This window comes from Falco cherrug, chromosome 6 (genome assembly GCF_023634085.1).
Source record: "Falco cherrug isolate bFalChe1 chromosome 6, bFalChe1.pri, whole genome shotgun sequence".
Lineage (NCBI taxonomy): Eukaryota > Metazoa > Chordata > Aves > Falconiformes > Falconidae > Falco > Falco cherrug.
Window position 1 is genome coordinate 37,332,011 of NC_073702.1, and position 23,237 is coordinate 37,355,247.

The window sequence follows — 23,237 nt, forward strand, 5'->3', positions numbered from 1 at the left end:
CTGCTTTTTGTTGCTCTTCAGGAAAAGAGCTAAGTGTGGGCCCAGAAAATGCGTTAGCTGGGACAGTTGTTTCACCTGAGTGGTACAGAGAGATGTGCTTACTACATGGCAGACAAAGTCCTGTTGGCAACTCAGTGCAGAGGCTGGTGAGCGGCCTTGTCCCCTTGGCATGCCAGGGATGGCTAGGGAGGCATCACAGCCTGTGCTTTGACCAGATAACACACATGTGTAAAATGCCTGTAAGCAAGATGAATCAGCACACCCTAGTGTGGATGGTTTTCAAATTAGTTGTGAATCGTTAGTTTGAGCTTTCATCTAACAGTCTGGTGTCATCCAGCTAAATGAGTACTTTGAACTCATCAGAAAAGCCAGCGGCAGCCTTTATTGACTTCAGATAAATGACATTTATATTCTTTCAGAAACTGCACATAACAGGAATGAGCTACATTTACGTGTCCACAATTTTTCTTCTCATTTGATATGTGATGGTCTATTTTGCCATTAAATCTTTGCATCTCAGAAAGCTCCTTGTAATTACCAATGTCAACAACAATCATCTCAAGATATAAGTTTAACTGGAACATTTTAGAATAATCATCTATGGAACAGCAAAACTTCAAGAAATGCTCTCTCTCCTCAAGACGATTATACATACTGTAGCTATCACGAATGGAAGATTCATGCCATATGGCTGATGCTGCTGTACAGACTTGTAGCTGTCTTGTAGCTGCCTGTAAAGTAAAAAATCATCTATGCTTTGACAAGTGGGTTTGCCCATTCTAAAGGCAGGAAAGCACTCAGATTTAGGGCTCATCCGTGCTTTTTAGTGTGTTAGATTCCAAGTGACAATAGCCCATGAGTCCAAGAATACAGCAGTGGAGTCTATAAAGGCACATTCACATTGCTATTAATAAGCTACCTAGATGTTTTTATGGACAAACTGTTGCAATGTGTCACAAAGCAGTGGGAAGATACTCTTTTCATGTTGTGAAGTCTCATTATGTTTTATGTTTTCCGACTGCCAGCAACTGTACTTCATTATCCATGGAAAACACATTTGGCTTCTTCTCTTCAAGGTTCATCTCAAGGATTACATTCAGTAGTTGCTTCCAGAGGCATGTTTGACACACGGGAATCTCCCTGGGCCTTCTGTTTTTTTCTTTGGGAAACTGATAATATAATACTGGTGCAATGATTTTTTATGAAATTACATTTCCATTACTTGGATCAGGAAGGTAGAATTCTGCAGTTCATGTATAAAGTTACATTTTAATCTCATGGTAAACTTTGTTGCATATATATGTTTATGGAAGATGCAAATATACATTTCCTTCTTTTCTAGGCCAGAGGAATAGACATCTAGATTTTTTTAATTTTTTCACTGTACTTTCACTTTAATAAATTTTGAAATACATGTCTATTCTCAGTCTGCCTAAAAGTCATTAGTAAATATCAAGAGGTTTTAGTTAATTTAGCTTGCATAAAAATATCATACTTTTTTTTTGTAGGGGCAGGGCAGTTCTTCAGCATTTCCATTAAATTAATGTTCTTTAAAAATTACATTGGTGGTATTTTTAGTATAAAAAAGTATTTAAATATGTATTTAAACTTACTACATTTTGGTAATTTTTTTTGATGAGCGTGTAAGAATATTACTAACTAATAATTGCTTATTTTCTTTATTTAAATTGTTAAGCCAGAAGTAAACTAAAGCCACACACATTTTAGGATACTTCCTGTCACTGTAGTAGCTGCTAAATGTTTTAGTGATATGTCTGCATTTATATCCATTTCTTTCAGACAACTGTTCTGAGAGAATGTTGATTTTCTATAAATAACAATTCTTTGTATATTTTAAAATCTTGTAAACTGTGGTGACAATTTAAACTGTATGTGTAGGTACCCTGAAGAAATGCATGTACTTGCAGTTCCTTTCAGTTGGGTCTAGATCTGCCAGGCACAAATGACTTCATTATGCTGCTTTGTGCCTATCAGTAATTAACACCTGTTTTTTTAAAAAGTGTTCTTTCTCACAGCTTTTGTAACGCATGAACTTTGTGCCAGTTGGAGAAATTTTGTAAATACCATATGGGGATAGAAACACACTACCCAAGATGAATCATATTGAAAAATTCCATTTACTCTTGTGTTTTGTTTTGAAAATGCTGAACGCAAGAAGTCATAAAAGTTCCTTCATATTGAAGATTTACTCTTTTGATAGCTGTCTTTCTCTTGTGATACATTATTTCATGATGAAGTGGCTATTTTAAAATACGGACATTCTATGAGCATGTCAGGATTTTGAGGAAAAAAAAGAAAAAAATAATTACTCTAAGTAAACATGTTCGGTCACTTGAGTGTGGAATAATAAAGGAATTATCTGAGCCTGTTGAGTTCTGATATGTGTGCTTCAGTTTAAGGAAGAGAAATCCATTCCTCTGGTTTATCAAGGAAAATTATGGATATAAAACAACTGCTTTGAAGGGGACAGTCTGACTACACTTGTGTGGCTACGTTTGCATAAAAGAATTTGGTTTTTTAGTGTATTTTGCTGTGAGCTAATGTCCAGATTTTGAAGTGGAATTTGAAATTATACACCTGAGTAGGACACTAGTAAAACCTTTTTCATGTTTCCCTCAGTTTTTCTCGTTACTGAGTGAAGAGACAGGACTGTAATGACAATGATGTCATGCAAACATTAGCAGTCTCAGAGATTAAGGCAGTCTTTTGAAGAATGCCTGAGATGACATTTAAGTTGTTTCAAACCCATCATTAAAAAAAATGATCTGGAAACCATTCCTGATCATTTGTCCAGCCATATGAATTCTAAGTGTATTTGGCAGGCTTTCAAAAATGCTGTTGTGAGAATCTAGTAAAAATGTTTTCTACATTAAAAAATGGTTTATTAGACATTTTCATGCTGGTAATTATATATTTTCATTCTTTTGAATGTAATTGGATTTTGCTTTAATGTACCTAAGAGTTTGGCTAACCTTGGCGTCTTTCTCACATAGTAATGATTGAGGCCAAAAATGTACTCTATTACAGTCCTTCTGGTTGTTCATCACGTGCTATCTTCACATCTCTGCTTTGCCATTCTGATATCACAGAATCACAGAATGGTTGAGGTTGGAAGAGACATCTGGAGGTCATCTAGTCCAACCGCCTTTCTCAATCAGAGCCACTTACAGCAAGTTGCTCAGGACCATGTCCATTCAGCTTTTTAATATCTCCAAGGATGGAGACTTTACAATCTCCCTGGGCAACCTGACACCAATCTGAGTGCTTTAATATTGCCTCCAATATACCATAATTGTGACAAAGCCTTTATTAACAGTGCCCCATATTTAAGTGGAATAGGAAAGATATATGTTTGGATATGTGGCTGAAAAAATTAGCAGCCAGATTAGCAGTCATCCTCTGATTTGTGCAAATTTGTGTCTGCTGCACAGAACTTGAGCTGGGGTACTACAAGGAAAGGAGAATTGTACAGAATTGTGACATACCGTGGAATGTGGAGTATTCTTAGTCCAGCCATGAAACTTTCAAAAAGAATTCCTTAGAAACAGCAGTCATGGAAACACTCTTAAAACCTCTTTCCTAGTTTGTTGCCCAATAATCAAATGAGTGGGGGCCTGGAAGAGACTTCTAATTGGAGGTGTAGGGGTAGAACACCTTTTAGTTACAGAAAATATCTTGACAATATATGAAAAAGATCAACATTTCTTGATCTAGAATATACTTTTTATTCCATGTTCTATACTAACTTTGTAGGGTATAGTCAGTGCCAGTTATTAGGTTCATCTGGAAAGGAATGACAGTGAGAAGACTCCTGTGCACATAACTGCAGCCACATGCCATACTATATACTGGAGGTTCTCTCCCTGGCATCTGTTTCTCTTATGCAGTATCAGTTCTTTGATTGTACCCAAAACCATGGTAGCCCTTGTCTAGAAGAGCTAGCAGTTTGAAATATATATAGGAAGCAAATATTAAATAAAGCTTTCAGAACATAAAAGAAGTATGTCATGGATCACAGTAGACAGCCAACAGTTAACAGCAATGCAGCTCATGTTTATGAGATATTTTCAGGAAAGTGTTCTAGGCTATGAATCCTGAGTGAAGTGAGTTTCCCACTGCCTAGTCCGTGGTAAGTCACTGAACCCTGGGAAAGGAAGAAGTTAAGGCACGTCCTTGATTTCATCATTTTTCTGTTGGCCCTGTTGGCAAACGGCTCCCTAGTCAGCATGCTGCTCTTATGGATTTCATTCTGAGATGCACACCTCTTCTTATGCCATTTCATGGAAAGCTGAAGTGACCATCCTGAGAATTAATTGCATGGTCAAATTTTGTGGTAGAAAGATTATTTGTGACTGAGATGTTTTGCAACTATGATATCAGTCAAAACAATGAAAATTTTGAGTTACAATATGGAAAGCAGTAAAATTATCCAGTTTAAATCTGGTCAGAAATGAGAATCTGTTACAAAGACTCTCATTGTTTCTTACAGTTGAGAATATTTTTATTTTTGTGTAGCATGTCGATTCCACATTTCAATTTCCTCAAGATTTTCAAGTTTAGTGCTCTCTGAGTCTCTTTTTGTGCTACAGAAGAGATGTGACAGTCAATATGAATACCTAAAGCAGAAGTGGTAATCTTTGTTGGTGGTATAAATCACAAACCCTTAGAGATTAATTCCAGCTTTTTGTACTTGCTGGTGACTTTCCTTTTGATTCCAGTGGGAGCAGGGCTTCATCCAGGAATATGGACATTTTCCAGCTTTTTATCAAAAAGCAAAGAAGCACTGACTCTGAGTATGAACTCTCAATGGAAATCTTAGATGTGAATGTTGCCAGGCTGTTTAGTTACTATACATTCTGAAAAAATAGTATAGGTTTACGTTGTGTTATTTTAACAATGGAAAGATGTAATCATTCTACTACTTTTATGTACATGAACCAGCAAAGTAAGATATTTTAATTCCCTCAGCATAATATCCTGAAGCAAACCACCTGTATTTTACATTCTGTTGTGTGTTTTTATATGTTGATTGATATGTATTTATAAAGGCAGAGTAATACTAACACAGCACTCATGTTTAAATGCAGCTTTCTGAACCTTTGTTCTGTAGGAAAGGCTCTGAGGTTTTCTTTATCTGAAGCACAACCAGCACATAACCAACTTCTGAAGTTTGAAGAAAGTAAAAATAAACTTTATATATGTGCATGGATATGAACTCATGCATATATGCCCATATAAACAAGCATTGTTAACATATGGTGTGATTTTACCAGCGGAGGGGTAAAGCAAGGTTATAGCAGAAGAGGAAAAGTTCATGGTATGTTGCCTTTTTTTCCAATGGGAGCACATACGTACATTCACAAAGTGGGTGGGCATCCCATTAGACCTGAAGGCAGAGGCTGTGTAACCTAGGTCATTTCAAGAAAGGGCACATATATCCCACTCCTTTGGACAGGAGCATGGTTTATATGTCTGCTGTATATTGGGTTTTACGTTTAGAGGTTTTGTCAGTTCATTTGTGTGCTTGCAGAGAAACATTTTATTGTTTTACTTCTTTTCTTTCTGTGCATTGTGACTACTACATTTTCTCTTGTTTCTTAGTACAAAATGGTTCTAAACTATGGCTTCTAGTACCACTCTTTCCTGCATTTCTTGGCTTTATTTTTTTTTTTTCCTGTCAGTATTTTTGCTTGTGAACTGTGTACACAGTAGTTACTCTGTTGAGAGACTATTCTTTCCTTTTTGCTTTCTTTGTGAAGTCAGTTTTCTTGGGAACGTTGTATCATACTCAGCAAGATGCCACTGTGAAAGCTTTTGGTGTTAAAAGATGTACTTTTCCTCTTCTGGTTTTATATTGGCTGATGATGGCCATATGAACTGCTTTGATTATCTTAGAGATCAATGAAGAAACATGCCCAAAAAAAGCAGGAGTAACCGCCTAATGTCTATTAAACTGTATGCCTGAGCTTCATTTCATGTCTGGGAAGCAGGCTGATAGCGCAAGACCAGAATTGCTCACCGTCCCTCATGAGGGGTGGCAGCACCCGCTGTTCAGCAGTCAGCCACAAAATGAAGTGATAAGCCAGAGGTAAAATTGCTTAAGGAAATCTGATCAGAGCAAGACCCATTAACCTTCTTAGAACTTCTTAGTTTGCAGAGAGGCCTTCGAAAGCTTACCCAGTTTGTGCAACCTGTCTTTATGAGCAGCATAGCTGGATGGTGGTGATGATGATTATCTGATATTGCCTTTTTGACCAACAAAGATCTCTGATGACCACCACCTCCTAAGGCAAACTAATGATTCTTATCTTACTTGAATGACCAATATCTGTTAGCACATACCTATCTCTAAGGCTTTAGCAACATATAGAGGATTTAAATGGCAAACATGAAAAGTCAAAGTAAATTAGATCTTGAAAAAAATCTCAATATTGCAAAAATAAAATTATATTTATATATAAATATGAAAAGAAGCAAGAATATAAGTGAGCTGCTATGTTGTGAGGATAACAACATGATTAAGGTAATGTAGTGTGACAGAAAAGTCTAAAAGAATTCTGTTCTTCATTTCTTACTGATGTTGATGCAAGGGAAGGGAAATGGGAGCCAAAGAAGAATTAGTAGTGGTAACGAGGCATAGAAAAGGAATGCTGGCCAAACTGGAAGGAAACCTTGCAGCCTGCAGAAATTAGAAATGTCCTTGCTGTAAGACTTCTGTTGTCTGAGATGTGTTTCCCCTTCGTCTTCTACAGTTACTTCAGCTCTGTTTTTCAAACAAGTCAAAATAAGTTCAAACTTTTAATTTAACAGGAAACTTGCTAATTAGTCTAGTGGAATTGGAATATTTATATAATTAAGTCCTCTGAAGTTGCTGTTGGCATTCTGTACAGCCATAGTCTTGCAAAGGAAGTCAGAACAACTGATGAAGTGCCTTACATATATATATATATATATATATGGTATGTTAAAGATCTTAATTACAGTCCTGGTCCTGGAGAAGCCAACTGGAGTTTTGCCTTTATTGTACTAAGGGATAAAATCCCTGCCTTAGATATGGGGGCCTGCTTAGAAATTTAAATAATTCTGAATGCTTTGTAAAGCAGTAATGGTTTGCCTGAACCTCAGGTATGAGCATGGATTAGACATAAATGGCTCACTCTTGTTTTGAAATGTCTTCTCTTTTTTTTTTTTTTTATTTTTTTAACTTCAGTATTTTCCTCAATATTTATAGTGTTTTATTCCTCTTCCCTGTCCCTTAACCCAGGAAAAGATTAAATAAGTTCTTCCATTTTTCTGGGTTTTGCTCTTTCCAGTTCTTCATTATTGAACTTTTATGTCTGTAGTTTCTTAATTTGAGACCTGAAATATACAGTAAAATATGTACTATGATTACCTTTTGAACAAATATTCAGCAGGAAACTAAAACTATTATGTTTTTCTTGGACTCTTCCTTATGTTTATGTAAGATCCATTTCAAATTATATTCACAAAACTGGAAATACTGATTTTTCTTTTTTTTGGTCTTCTATCAATCCCTATCCACTCTAGATTTCCTCCCTACTATTTTCTCCTGGATTTGAAAAAGCTGAACAAAATTTACAAGAAAAATATTTTTTTGCGTCTTGTAGTTAAACTGAGCAGTACATTGATGTATGATTTTAATTAAAAGTGAAACAGCTGAGATGTGCATTTGAAAGGACTGGATAATTCTGATGGAAGGCTACTTTAAGAATTTATATATAGTGTATTTACCTACTTCCATTGCTGTTGCCTTGTAATTGCACCTATGACAAATCAAAAATGTATATTTTATACTGAATTTTTTTTAACAATGATATCTGTGCTTCCAGAGCAAGGGGTTAAACTACATGTCTAAAGTGATAATATGTAATATGTAAGACTTAAATACCCTCGTGATGTGGGATGTGAAGTATGGCATTCTCTTGTCACAAGAGATGTGGTATGTAGAGAACTTTCCCTTTTAATCACAAAACATGGAGAGTAACTATTTGTACTTTCCTTTATTGCTGTGCTTCAATACCTGTCCTGGGTCTATCATTTCTGCAAGAGAAAAGTGTAATTCATCCTCTAACCTCACACCTATTTCCTCAGTATTGTTGTTTGTAATTTTTTTTACGCAGTGCAAACACAGTCCCATCAGCAGGGTGACCCCCAAGCCCCTGTTTTTAAGTGAGTAGTACACTATGTTTGATAAATACTAACCTGAAGCAGAATTAGCTGCTTCAGAGTGTCAGCCTCCATGCATTCCTCGAGCAGTCCCCTGAGGGGTTAGACCACCAGGATGGAGTGTCTGTTGAGACAGAACTTAATGCTGGAACCAAATTTAATAAATAGAAGGTTGTATGAAAAAACAATTGTACTTAATGAGTCCTTTTCTAAGTCCACTTTTTGTTGCTAAGATGTTTGGGGCTTTTAAAGTAACTTTACTTTTTCTTTTACACTTCATCTTTCTGCTTGCTGTGAAATCAATAACAAAAATAATAATAAGTTTTGATATAAACCCAGGTATGATGTCATAAAGCCCAGGCCAATATAACAATTTCATTAAAAATTTAAAAAAGTTTGGAGAAAGAAAGCATCTGTAGTGAGCAAAACTTACGCTAAAGAAAGAAAAAAAATATTTATTGAGGTTCATGATATGAATTTTATATGAGACACTCTTCTACTAGTTCTCCTGTCAAGCCACACTTCATATATGAGTGCTTAAAACATGAATGTTATGTTAATTGAACCATTCTCCAATGTTGCCGCTGCTCACCCCATCCTTATTATTAAGTCTGACATTTTTATTTTCAGTTATTTTTTAAGTTGTCTCCTTTAATTTGTATTCTAGCAGCTGGGATTTGATGTACTGATATGTATTTAGTTTTGTAAAGAACATTTACTACTACTTTGTCCTAGTGCTCTGCACACAGGAGGGTCTACTGCCAAACTGGCATGCTTTCTGGAATGGAAATATTTAATATGGCCCTTTAAAAGAAAAACAGCATTTGGGGGCCTGTGTAAGTTGTCATTAATAGTACAGCAGCAAGCAGTGAAACTAGACTTTTTGATTGCTGTGAGTTGTAAAGAGTAACTAAATTAGTATGTTCCAGTTATCGGCTTTTTTACATCAAGATCTGACTCAATGCTCCTTGAAGTTAGAGGAAACTCTCTTGCTGCACTTAGCAAGTGTTGGCTTATATCTTAAAGCTGGAAAATGAGCAAAGCTTTCCATAAAATCCTATTCTGCATCAGAACACTCAGAGGATTTGCATTGCTGTGGTATTGACTTACCTTCTAGTAGTGGTATAAACATTATAACTAACTTCTGTAAGTTAGTTACAAGTAAGTATACTTATATACTTACATATACTTGTAGATATATATAAGTAAGTATTTGTTTCTTCATTAGCTCTAGAGGCAGAAAAATATGAAGTGGATTATATTCTTTCAGATCAGGGTATTTAATTTGTTTTTTATTATCTTGCTGATAGAAGACTTTTATATAATTAGACAGATTCTTATCTATGTTTGAGAAGGCAAAGTCAATTAAACTAGACCCATTACAGGAGTCTGTAGTTATTTGGCGTAGCTTATTCCTTCACATCAGATTTAAACAAAAAAGATTTCTGAATGTTAGTATAGAAGCAAGAAGACAGATTTAAGATTGCTTCACATGTTATATTTTGGTCAAGTAAATTTCACACTTCAAAATGCTTATTTGGAATTACTGGGTTTACTTGCCTGTAAAAATGTCATGTTAAATATAGATGAGAAATTTGCTTTTTTTGAGCACATAAATAATACTTATGAAAAGCTGACAGCCAAGAGATGCGGGTGCTGAAATGGGTAATATATTTAAAAATATAATACCTTAGAGAAACTGCCCAGGAGATTCCAGGAACATCTGTTCAGAATAGATGAACTTAATATGAGTCATACAGCAACTAAGATTTTAAAACTGAAGGCTGGGTTTCGGATGACAATTCTATGAAAGATCAAGATGCAGAAATTCTGTATTCTCACAGGTATGTCAGAGGGTAGAAATAGTCAGGTAGAAAATAGAGGTTAGGCTGCCAAGAATGGAATTAGTGACAAATTTGTACAAATTCTAAGAAATAAGATGGGAAAATGGAATGGACAGCACTGGGTGAAGGCAACCCTGGGTGATCTGTTAGGCTTATCACAAATCTAGTGGAAGAAGGGTAATCAGTGAGATATTGCAGTACGAGATTAAAAAATGTACGGGTAACAGACTAAACCTTGCTGTCAGTGGAGTTATGCTTTATGTTAAAGACAGCGTAGAAGAGAGCCAAATAAGTAATGAAGAGTCCTGTACAGGCTGAAATTCCCGGTCTGTATAGGAAGAGTAGAGTATTGGACTTATATCCTAAGAACAAGACCAGGGTAGTAACACTGTCGGTGTTATGACAGATCAGCGAGGCCAGAAAGGTCCATTACCCTGCCTTATCAGGAGGTATGAAGAGATCAGATTTTAGATGCGAAGAAAGCTAAGAACTTTTCATGGTGAGGGAGACCACCAGAGTCAAGCCTTAACTATGATACTAAATATGTAGAAATTGTATCTGGCTCAGGAAGTCATAGAATCATAGAATCATCTAGGTTTGAAAAGACCCTTAAGATCATCAAGTCCACCCATTCACCTAACACTAGATTAGGTCCTAGTGTTAGGTTCTCTAACATTGAGTGTAGGTGTACCTACCTTCAAGCTGCAAGAGTATCTCACTCTTTCCAAGGTATTTGATTATAGCACTCTTGGAGAAAACTCCAACATGGAGTCTAGCTAAGTGGATCTTTGCTCCAATACCTATTCCTCTGTCCAAATAAAAGCATTTGAATAAACACACGGAGAAGTCTGGACAGGAATTTCAAATATGTTCGCATGTTTGGCTTTGCCAAAGTATCTATTTGCTGTAATAATTTTAAGAACTTTAAATGACAGGAAGCCCAGGTCAGTCTATAAAATAAAGATCTGTTGCTTTCAGATTTGTGTTTCTTGAATGTTTTATTTGAACAGAAAATTACAAATAAAAATACGAGGTTTTAAGGATCAGGTTTTGTTATGAAGGTTCAGTAGGAAGCTGAGTTAGATGACCTCTATAGGTTGCATTCAGTCATCTTTTTCTTTTAATGTATCTAGGTGATTTTCTTGTGTGACTAGTAAAAATACCGCATATGGGACATCTGTTACTTTATTCGTAAGTTTTCTGATGTGGTTCTACACATATAGGTGGTCTGGAAAATTTTCTGTTCTTTGCCCTCTACAGCTCCAGCTTGCCAACTCTGAAGCATTGTTTGCCTATTATAAGTTCAGTAATTTGGCTTTCTTTACAGTTATCCTTCCTACCAGTTCTAGAAAAGACTTTCTCCTTTTTAAGGCCCAAGCCCTACCATCCCTATATATACATTATTAGTGACAACTGTTTTAATGTCTTATTCATGGTGGCCTCTGAACTTGGGTTGCTCTAGATATGCAAACCATCTCTGATATTGAAGACATATCAAACATATTTGAGACACTAAAAATTAGGTGTGATGAATTCTGCATTGTGTTAACACTTCTTCTTTACGCCACACGGAGTTTATTTTAGACGTGCTTGGATTCACTTTGTGGAAGTCTTCTGTTCTTCAGTGATTTCTGTCTGGAAATCAGAGATGTGGACTACGTGTTTGAGGGAAACAGAAATAAAGCAATGTACTTGATCTAGCCTACCCTTGCACTGAGCATAATGGGAGGAAAAATGTGAGCATATAATTTATGGGCACTATGAACACAGAAGAGTCCTCAGCTCCTGAATGACGTTACTTGAAAGGTTTTGGCTTTGAAGGGACCTTAAAGATCATCTAGTTGCAACCCCCCTGCCATGAGCTGAGACACCTTCCTATAGATCGGATTTCGCGAAGACATATGAATGTGTTTCCCCCCTGTATGATTATGTGTGTGTATGCTACACCTCAAGGAATTATGTTTAAAAGCTTCTAACCTTTTTTTTTTTTAATGTATTTTCTCCTCAGTTCTCATTTCTGCAACAGGAAAGCTATCTTAACAATTAAAACTTCTGTCTTCTGTCTGTGAAAAAATATGTGGCTTTGATCTAACTGAACACTTCAGAGTGTAGCTGTCAAATTAAGCAACCATCTTTCAAGAAAACATACCTTTTTGAAGTGCTACTTACATGTCTTCTGTTCCTGGCTTAGACCACAAAACCAGTGTTGTTAAAACCTTAATGTACTGTAGATCTTCAGGGGGAAAGGTGGTGAATTCTACATTGCTTTAGACACCACTTTCTGAACAGGAAAAATATAATAAAAGTCAGTTCCATAGTGTTTCCTTTTTCTTTTGCTCTTGATTGTTGCTAGCTGTTAAACTAATGCAAAATTCAAGAGCAACAGTATATACTACAGGATTCGTGGTTTTGTTTTCATCGATAAAGATTAGTGTTTAATGGCATTCTTATCAATTTCATTTCAACCACATAATTTACTTTCTGACAGTTTTGTACTGCAGCTGTTAAGTGTGCCAGGAGTAAATTCAGAGGTTATATCTACCCTTTCAAAGGTAATAAAAACAAAAATCTGTTCTAATAGACATTGACTATTGTCGCGACGGAGGGAAGACACAGTCGCTCAATATGAGTGATCAGCAGACTTTGTTTATTGTCTCTTACAGTCACCTTTTATGCCTTCTTATAATTAGCTCATACATATTACAAAAGTTAAGCTCATTATTGGTTAGTTGCCTAAATACCAAGCCCGCCCCTAGTTTCTCTTCTGTAGTTATCTGTTCCCACCTGCAACATTCTTTTCCCACCAAAATCTTCCTGTTACTGTGTAACAAGGACAGCCAAAGACTGTATTTTGCTTTACTTCAGATAAGCTGAGAGCGATGTGCATTTTTGTCCAGCCAGCTGGACTATGTCTATGTGACCCTTTTCAGCTAGTCAGTTATCCACAGACTATATCCATTGAAGCGAGATCTGAGTTGTTTCCTAAAATATATATATCAGTCTAGGTATGACCAGTATTGATTAAGAATCTGGAATTTTATAATATCATAGAAGTATGTAATATAAAAATGAATGCAAATATATATTTAATTGATGTTAAAAACATTACAGTTATAATTTTATTTCTGATATAAGTTTAGATTTGTGAGTTTTTAAAGAGTCTTGGCATGAAAAGATTTCCATTGGCATTTGAAGTTTACCATTTTAGAAGTAAAGCAGTGGTCAAACTCCTGTAGGATTTACAGCATTGGTTTGGAATGTGGCTTGTTGTCAATGGCCTGAAATTGAGATTTATTCTATCAGTGAGTAATGTTTGTTTGTCTGCTGTAATATGTGGAATAAAAGGTGGTGTTTGCTCATGTGTGCCACACTTCAAACCCATTGATCCATGCCCCTTCCCCCCCCCCCCCCCCCCCATTCTCATAATTAGCTGAAAAGCATGAAACTAAAGATACTATTGAATGGCAAAAGAGAGATACGAGTTCTATCTATATTTTATCTGTGTGACTAAGTTCAAGTTTATTTTCAAAATAAATACTTGCTAAGATGACTTCTGTGTAGTTTATGTTTGAAGTCACATTGAGAGGTTATCTTTCATTTGGCTTTCCCGAGTGTAAAAGGCATGAATAAGAGAAGCCTGTGACACTGAATAGTGTAGAGAAGGTTGAATTATTTAGTTTAATTTCTGCTTTCTGAGTTTATGTGAATAAAAATGAAGAGACAATTAATTAAACTTGCTTAAAGAGTCTCAAAACAAACTCCAAAACTTACTATATTGATATGACTCCAAGTTCATTAAACATATAAATGAACCAGATGTTTATTAGGTCTGAAATTCATGAAAAACAGATTTCACTTTTACCATTAGTTCTTTAGAACCATCTGTGCTGCCCTGACTGGTGATACCGGTCTGTCCCTAGTTCCTACATGGGAAAGTCCCTGCCCCTTCCTCCTGCAGGGGCTGCTGCCTGTGCCACTTGCTGGTGCACCTTCCATGCCCAGTGCTGCCGGCTGTGGCACAGCAGGACCAACTGTGCCAGTCTGTGGGGTGAGTGGGACACTGTGCTGCAGGATGGGATCCCACCATCCAGCTGCAGGCTCACAATGCCTATGAGGGTCAACAGAAAAGTTGCAATTGCAGATCAATTTGGTGAGTGTTTTTTTCAATCTTTCTTTTTGAGGAAGAGAAATGGCTAGCTTGTAACCAGAACAATTCACTGTGTGATGGGCTCTGGCATAACACTTCTTGGTTCTCTGCAAAATCAGTGGTTCTGGTTTTGAATAGCTTTTATAGATATTGATTTTAGTATGTAAATTATTTATATAAAATCACTTGAGGGGAAAAGAAACTAGGTACTTTTTTTTTTTTTTTTTTACTTTGACTGTTATTTGCTGTTTATTACTACATAGCACAAAAATTGTCGTGGTTGGGAAGCACTTCCATATAAACAGCTTCAAAACATTAACTTAATAAACCAGAAGGCTATGGAAGATTACTTTAAACTCTGAATTTACTGTGTATGCTGTTTGATAGCAGTGTAATGAATTAGCATTTCCTTTGAAAAGCATGTATTTTGTTGTTAGGTTTTGGTGTATTGAAGCACAGGTAATGGCAAGCCTCTGTAACAAGTGGAATACGAGTCCAGATAATGTTAAAAAGATGGCCTTGAACTAAAGTCTAATGTAAAGATGCCACTAGGACATTCAAAAGCAGATGTAAAAAAGTGTGAGTTAAATTAGAAATGTGTGTTTTCATATAACTTGGTATGTTTACTTTACCTCTCAAGTACATGGTGGAATGCAGAAAGGCTCTAAACTTCCATAGTGGTCAGTCAGCAGTCACAAGCTCTTGTGCAAAAGTTGGAGTTGCAATTGGTGTTTCAACAATATTCAAGTTATTTATATGTTAATATTTTTCCAGTCTCATATGCAAGTATTACTAAAAGTTCAGTATGCTATTCTTTCATTTCTGCTTTGATCGCTTTTTGCTATCATATCAATACATGGCACCTAAGAAAATGAAGGGAACAATAGGGTTAACTGACTAGCTAAACCATAAATAGATGCTTCCCTGAACAATGATTGCTACTTCGAAAATACAATCTGTGGCAGTTATTCCTATAAATAGTATATGACAGCTTGAACTGAAGAATTCTTTATCTTTTTGAAGCTCGAGAGATGACTTTACAGAGACATATTAATCCACATAATCTGCTTCTGGCAGTTTTGGTTCTACATGTACCTTTTTATTTTCAAAGAATAGTTTGAATAATGAAAACTAAAAATAGTAAACCCCTAAAAACTGTATTCCCATCTGGTCTGCTGAGATAATGGATTTTTGGCAAGGTGATACTTTTTGCTGTGCAGCTAGTGGTCCTTTTTAAGATTTTAGATTTTAAAGATGCATATTATAGATATTATTATTTGCATATTATACATATTTACGTGTTTATACTAACTAAAAGAAACTAAAGTCATGTTATGTGCCTATAACTTGAAACTAGCTGGAATTGCTTCAATTCTTATTATTTCCTGAAGTACCATATGTCTTGAAGCTACAGTGTATACACATAAGCATGTTGTATGAAATATTAAAGAAAAATATTTGTTACATGCACCTCTATACAAAGCCAACTGTTTGTGATTGTGGCTTAAAAAAGTCCAGGCCTGTAATTTACAGCACTTTTTTTTAATGTGGTGTCACTACAGAAGCATATTTCCCACCCTTCAAAGATAATTCTAAAAAAAATATATACTGTGTTGTTATAAAAGGAAATTCAGTAGGCAATGTCTTGAAATTCATTGTTAAATGACAGCCTTCCAACACCACATGTCACTGTTTTAACTTTATTGCAGTAAACTTTTATCTCTTCTGCAGCCTACCAAATAGAGGAGGAGGACTGTGTTCAAGCACTCATTCTCCCCTTGCTATGGCCCCAGGTGTCATTCATAGGTGCTTTCTAAACCTTGAAGCTTCTGTAAAAAGCTCTAAAATGCACAAAACCTTCACCTTCTTCTCTGCCTTACTTGAAGGTCTTTTCTTCACTACTTCATATATCTATTGACATGAAAAATAGTATGTGTTGCCACACACCCTCTAATATTCCATAATGTTCTAGTGTTTGTCCCGTAGGAAACCTTTACATAGGTTTCAAATTGTTCACAGAATTGATGCCAAAATTGAAGTATGCAATAGTAAGACAGAATTATTTTTTAAAATTTATAGTAGTATATTGACATAACTACTATAGAGATTTGAAATATAATTTAAACCACAAATTTGGAGTAGCATGTTTGGGAACTGAGGGCTTTGAGTGAAGTAATATATGCTGACACTTTTTGAAAATAATATTGGCATGAGAAATATTATTTTTTTCTTTAAAATCTTATTTAAATGTCTATGGATTCTAAATATAACTAAGTGTATTCTTTATTCATCAATTTTTATAGCTCTTAAGTGTAATAATTCAGGAATTGCACGGGTCCTACAAGTTAGATTAATATTTATTGCTATTATTACTATTATAATTTCAGCTAAAATTTCTATATTTTCTGAAATGTAACACACTGTAAAACTGTTGTTATGCCTGTTCTGCATTTTTCTGCAGTCACTTCTGAAACAAGTATGCCACTTTTACAAGTGAAAATGCTTTTTTAGCGATCAGGCATAGAAATTTATTCTAAAAATCTGAAGGCTAAACTGTACTGCCTCTGAGCATGTACTAGCAATTTAGTTTGTGAAATGTGCTTTTGAAGTGAATCTCCCAGTTGTCCCTACTCATCCAACTTTGCTTCTCATTGCTGTACACTCACTGGGGATATGAATTGGACTTGTCTCTGATCAAGTCAAAACCAAAAGATGAACTCCAGGGATCCACGCAGTGTGCTGACAGAGTTTCAGTCCATGGGACTAGAGTAGAGCTAGTCTACATTAACCCTTCTAATGCCTAAAAATAACCTGATGGGACCCCAGTCTGAGGAGGAAGAAAATCCCCACCATCAACACTGTAGTCCTCCCAGGAAAGAACTCAGGATGGTAGTAGCTCACTGACCCCATATAAAAACTCTATTTTTGATGAAACTTTTCTGTAATAATTAGGCAATTTTTGGATTAAAAGTCCCTTTTTAACTGTCTAATGATTGTTTTATTTTGATTAGGGTTTTTAAACGTTGGTTGGACTAAAATAAGGATAACTGCTGGCTCTGTATATAGGTTATATTCCTTTTGTCCGTGGCAAGATACTGAGTATAACAGTTTGCAGGAGAAAGATGTAATCAAAGGGCAGCCTCTCTTACCTACTGCCAAGGAAAGCAGGTTGAAAAAGCAGAAGAAAGGGAAAAGGAAGGAAGAAAACTTGTGATACAATCAGTGGTGTAGAACACATGACCAAAAAGGAGAGATCTGCAAACCAGAGGGTGGGCATTTTTAGTTCAGCCAGCATTTTAATGGTTATGCGGTTTAATATTGCCAAAAATATGGAAGGTGGTTAGATAGAGTAAAAGGATACTTTTTAATGGATAATAAAAACAGAGGACTCTGGAAGAAGAACATAATAGTAGTGTAGGGAATACATTTATATTTAGCAGGTGGAAGCCAAGCAGTGTTTCAGTACTGTCAGAGAATATGACGTGAGGGATTGACCACACATTACAGTTTTTGAGGTTCAGATTGGACATCAGAAAAAAAAAAGGCACTAGGAAGACAGTGCAATGCTGGAACAAGTTGTGAAATTTCCTTGTAGTTTTTCAAGATTTAGGCTTGAAATAGACATAGCTATGCTCTTCTAATGTTTTCAGTGGTTGCACCTAGAACAGGAAGATAGACCAGATGACCTCCTTGGGCCTTGTAAAAATTCAGTTTATTTACAGTTAGTTTATTTTCAATTGAAAACTAAACAAGGTTTCTGTATTATCTCCCAGAATAATGAATCTTCAGTTAGAATAGGATCCATCTCTGATTTCTCAGGTTAGGTCAGTTCTTTTGTGATAACATGAAATACTGTTAAAAGTAGTTTCTTTTTTCCCACAAGATAAATGGGTATAGAAAGGATACATTACTTAGATATTTTGTAGGTATATCATCTTTCCAATAATAAGTTATAGAGGTAGATAAGGAGCTAATAGAAGTCTTTGGAAGGATGTAATAGTCTTGGATAGCTGTAAAATATACAGTTGGAAAAATTAGTTTGGACAGTTCTGGATAGTCTATGAGATGACATAAGTGAGAGGGAGAAAGAAGAAAATAAGAGAACAAAAGCCACTGTCTTGGGGAATAATAATTGTGAGAGATTAAAGTAATTCATCATTGGAGATACTGAAGGAGGGAATACAAAGCCAAGAAAATAATTTATTGACCGCAGATCCACTTTATCCAAAGAAAGAAATCAAATGAGTAAACACATAAAAAAAAGAACAGATCAAGAAAAATGAGGATGAGAAAAGTTAACCAGATGAACTGGTTAGAGCATGAGACACATCTTTTGTTCCAGCTCTTCAGATTTTTATCACTGGTATGAATAACTGCAAAACCTAATATGCAAGGAGTAAACATCCTGAATAAAAGGTGCCATTTGTAGATCAAGCTTCTGAGCTACAGCAAGTAGTGTAGCTCAGTGCTTGTTTGTAGAAGTAATTGCAGAAAATAGTTTTTGCTTTTATTTTGTAATTAAGGTTTTGTGAGATTGGTAAAAGAAACCTAATGCAGTTGAAGGCTCTTTATGTAAGTCTTCAAGACTTGCTGACTTGCCTCTTCATAAAGGTTTGTGGCCTTTTTCAACATACTTTATGACAAAGGAAATTCTATACTACGTTTAACACCAATAAAAATCAGAAAACTGCATTTGTTGGTGTGCCTTATTTAATTCATAGTGTTGTCCATCTTCTTTTGTTCCAGCTTTTTCTTATTTCTTCCATGCTCCCTTCTTGAGTCATACACAGTGAAGTCTGTTTGACTTTCTATGTGGTTTAAACATATGCTTTGGTTTTACAGACTGTTGATGTGTTAGCGGATGTTGACACAAATTTGAAAATAGTTGGAAAAGAAAAATCTAAGTAAAATGGAATTTTCAGATTAGCTTGGTTGAGAAGAGTCTATAGGATAAGTTGTTCTTTTTTTGAAATGAATCTTGGACCTCTTAACAAAAAAGTAATTTAAGTATCTTCTTAGCGATCTTCATTCAGTTTGTTGCCCTAAAGCGAAACTCACTCACTGGAAAGATGTTTATAAAAGCCATATGTTCTTCTCTTTTGAACTGCAGCTCACCACAGCCACCTTGGATGGCAAACTCCAATTGTTTCTACCCTGATATTTGCCAGCTTGTGGAGCTTTGGCCCTGGTGCTCTGATCATAACGACTTGCTGAGAGAAAGGAGACTGGTAATTGGCCATAGGCAAGCAGCGTAATATTCCCTTTTAAACTGCATCTTGCTTCTGACTTTGTTTTCTGCAAGTTCCTCAAGCTGTTCTCAGAGTTTTTCTATTGTACAATCTGTTACTTTTATTGCAAAAATAGGGCAAAAGATCAAGAAAAGAAAGAGATTACTCATTCTGACTTCATTCTAGCAAATCACCACAGAAGTAACTTTCAGAGGACTTTTTGAGTGCTTATAGTTAGGCATATTCTGTAGTGCTTTGCTAGACTGGGACCACTTTACATTGAAAATGCAGTTAAAATAACAACTGTTACATTTTTAAAGCTAGATCTGCCTGTGACCATATATTTAATTTTTAAAAATTTAGGTATTTCAATCTGAAAGAGAGAAGAATTGTATATCTTTCTGTAATGCCATGAGAATTGCTTTGGGGTTACTGGAATCAGCATGGTTGTTGTCTGAAGGCAGAATTTTACTGGTTTGCCCTTTATCCTACATTCTGTAAATTTCATAGGGAACATGTGAGAAAGATCTTATATTTAAAATATTACTTTCTTGCTACAGTCTGATATTATTAAAACATCTTTAAATGTAAAGAAACTATTTCTGTCCTTTAACAGCTTTAAATGTTTTTTTTTTTTAAAATTAAACAAATATGAAAATAAAGTTATGGGGAAAAAATGTTCATTTCTTGTATTCTTTATAGTTTACTTGTCTTGATTCTAGAAATGATTTGTTAGACAACTGTTTTTTTGAAAACAGTTCATTCTAAGTGTTCATTGACTAGGTAAGAGTAGAGAACATGTATATAAGTGGTGGAAGGAGACAGAGTTTTCCTGGTAAAATTGTGCTGCCATTTCAGTTAAATTTACCAGAACAAAGTCACCAAACTTTATTAATCAGATTACCAAAAAAAAAAAAAAAAAAAAGGAAAAAATGGAATTCCCACCACAAATTTAACATCAATCAGTATGGCCAGATCACTTTCAGTACTTTAAAGAATGTTGCATTTAATAGACATCCCCAATTTATACATATAATATTTAGTATAGGTAAATAAAAGTATTTCTGTGTTGTTTAATTTCCATAATAAAGGTTCTTTTGAAAAGGCTTTAACTGTTTTTTGCTAAGCAAAATCATGCATTGTCACTATGTATCAGATTCAGGTATTCTGTACAACACAATGGTGTCGTTGACAGCTATAGGAGTACTGTGCGGCTAGATCATACTCAGCAGGAGCCTGACTATCAGAGTCAGGCCTGGTATGATCAAAGCAAATGTGTAATAACCTGTCTGAATACATTTTCAGTTCAAAATCAGATTAACCAAGGGATCACCTTCTGTGCTGTGGCTGTGACACTCATACACTACACTGATGAATTATCAGCAAGACTGAAATTTTATTGCCACCACGGGGATTCTCAGGATGTTCTTCAAACTTCATTTAGCTACCGTGCTCATTTGTGTGATCTGGAATCCACAACAACAGTCACTATTCAAATACAGAAAAATAGCACAGCCCATAGCTGTATTTGCAAGGAAAGAAAATGTTCCTGAGCCCTGGGATGCAATTTGCTTAATAATGACTGACTCTTCAGAGAGTTTGAAACACCTGCTGAGGAGGTGTGAAGTGTAATTATTGCTATTATTTCTTTTTTAAAAAATGTGCCACATTTTTTAAACAGAAGGATAACGTTCTCAAGGCTTAAAGCAGAGAACACACTCAAAAATCTAATTCTGAATCCTTGCTGCAAGCATGGAGGTTTTCACAGTCCCCATGGGATTGAAGTAAAAGGGAAAGGCTTCCTTTTTCTAGATCTTCTACTTGCTAGGACTAACTGGTGTCAGTCCCAGTCAGCCAGCGTGTATCCCAAAAACCCCTCTTAATCTTAGGTTGGTTTGATCTCTGCAAAAGGAGCTTCTTACAAATCTAATATATTATCTCTCGTTCCTTAAAGTGAGACTCAGCTGTCTGGTGCTTTCTGGTTACTTTCATCAAGGACTTTTGTTGGACAGAAAAGCCCTTTGGGGCATTTTGGCCATGACCACAGCATCATCAACCCATGCTGAATAGAGGTTTTCATCTGTTCAGGACCTGCAGATGTGCAGCTCTTCAGTAGCCCAAGAATTTGTTAACCATGGGGTGAGAGAGAATCAGCCCTACCACATAGCCACTAGAACTTTTCAAATGGAAATTCACTACGATCTTTTCATATGTTAAAAAAAAAAAAACAAAAAAACCAAACTTTTTTTCCCCCTGGGCTCCTCAGAAATGCTTGAATGCTTGTGGTTTTGAGAATGGAAAACTTTAGCTGACACAATTCATGTTTGGCAAAGTTAAATGCTTGAAAGCAGGTTTTTTAATGGCAAATAGGAGTAAAAAACAGTTGTGGATGGTGCTACCATCTTATAATATTATATTTAACATTTTCATATTCATTAGGTTTTCCTTCTGAGATCTCTTTGATAGGAGGACACAGGAGCTATATTTAGTTACTAAAGGGTTACAATTGTAAAAGATTACTCTTTGATAATAATGCTGTATCCACAGAAGCATTATGCCTTTACTTTTAAACAGGCAAATCCAAGAGTTCATATTTTCAGTTTCTGGCATAAAGACAAGACTATTTGAGATGAGACGGTCCTAGAAGCAGATAGGAAAAATTCCTGGTTAGCTGAGGAAGATAGTGTATCTCATCTATAAAAAATTGGCAGCTGTAAGTGTAAATATTTAATAGGTCATTGTGAGGAATTTTGAATATGCTTTCAGACTGCTTTTGGAAAAAAGTGACTATAGTATAGCTCCCAAATATCTTATGAAAATTAGAAGTCTGGCTTTGAAGGAATATGTGGCAATGTGCTAGCAAAACAGTTGGCAGAAGTCTAGTTTCATTAAATATTTACTGTGTCGTTATGTAGCATCTGTCCTTAAACGTCCTGTATGTTGGGGAGAGAAGCGTTGTTTTTGTGACTTTGTGTGTACTGTTATGTGGGGGACTTTCCCAGCTGAACATCATCTACCAAATGTCACAGAATTCTCAAAATGGGTTTACACAGCAGTTTGGTCTGATGTTCCCTCCAAAGGTCAGAAAGCACAGTGGGGCAGCCAGCACTGTTCTGAAGTGGATCCTGTTAAAATTGGTTTGGGATTAAGTGGGTTGCAAATATCAGGTACTACCAATTTTTCTGTGTAGAATGAGAGATGGACAACTTTGGGTTGCACTGTCAGGAGGAGTAGAAGACTAAACCCGTGAACGAACTTGGCCTTTTCAATTTCCTTAATTCACCATGCAAAAGTGCTATTTGGATGTATTCTTCAAGACTATATTGCTTTCCATTATACATGATGATTGCATTTAAATACACAGTTATACACTTCTGGAATATCTGGAGATAGTCAGTGGCACTTACTCTTTTCTTCGTTCTATTATTCCTTCATTTAAACATACCCAATTATCTTTTCAAAACTTTGTTGTGAATTGTATTTTCCCTTTTAAACAATGAAAAGATCTGTTTGTCTTGTAGTATTTTATCTCAGGAAGAAAAAATATCACTAAAAATTGCATAAAACAATTTCAAAAAAAGTTGGGGTGTGCCCGATAAATAAAAATGATGTGGTATGAAATTGCTATTAATATGGTTTAGAATGCCTTGCTTCATGAGTGGCACTTCCAAAACATACCAACAGAAATGGTACTAAAATAAAATCTTCCCTGAAATACTTGCAGGTTTAAAATCTTATTTAAGGACGGTAAGACATTGCTCTGGGAGATACTACTTTTTATCTTATTGTCTAAATTGGACTTCTATCCAC

At 35.7% G+C, this 23,237-nt stretch overlaps 1 protein-coding gene across 1 annotated transcript in view; it reads left to right on the plus strand.

The window, feature by feature from the left end:
- Positions 1-20,018, plus strand: part of WDR27 (WD repeat domain 27) — a 130,920-nt gene extending 110,902 nt beyond the window's left edge. Inside the window, exon 24 of the mRNA XM_027811010.2 lies at positions 19,310-20,018. Coding sequence (XP_027666811.2) covers positions 19,310-19,357 — 48 coding nt within the window. The 3' untranslated portion in view covers positions 19,358-20,018. The remainder of the gene's footprint in view (positions 1-19,309) is intronic.
- The last annotated feature ends 3,219 nt before the right edge of the window (positions 20,019-23,237 follow it).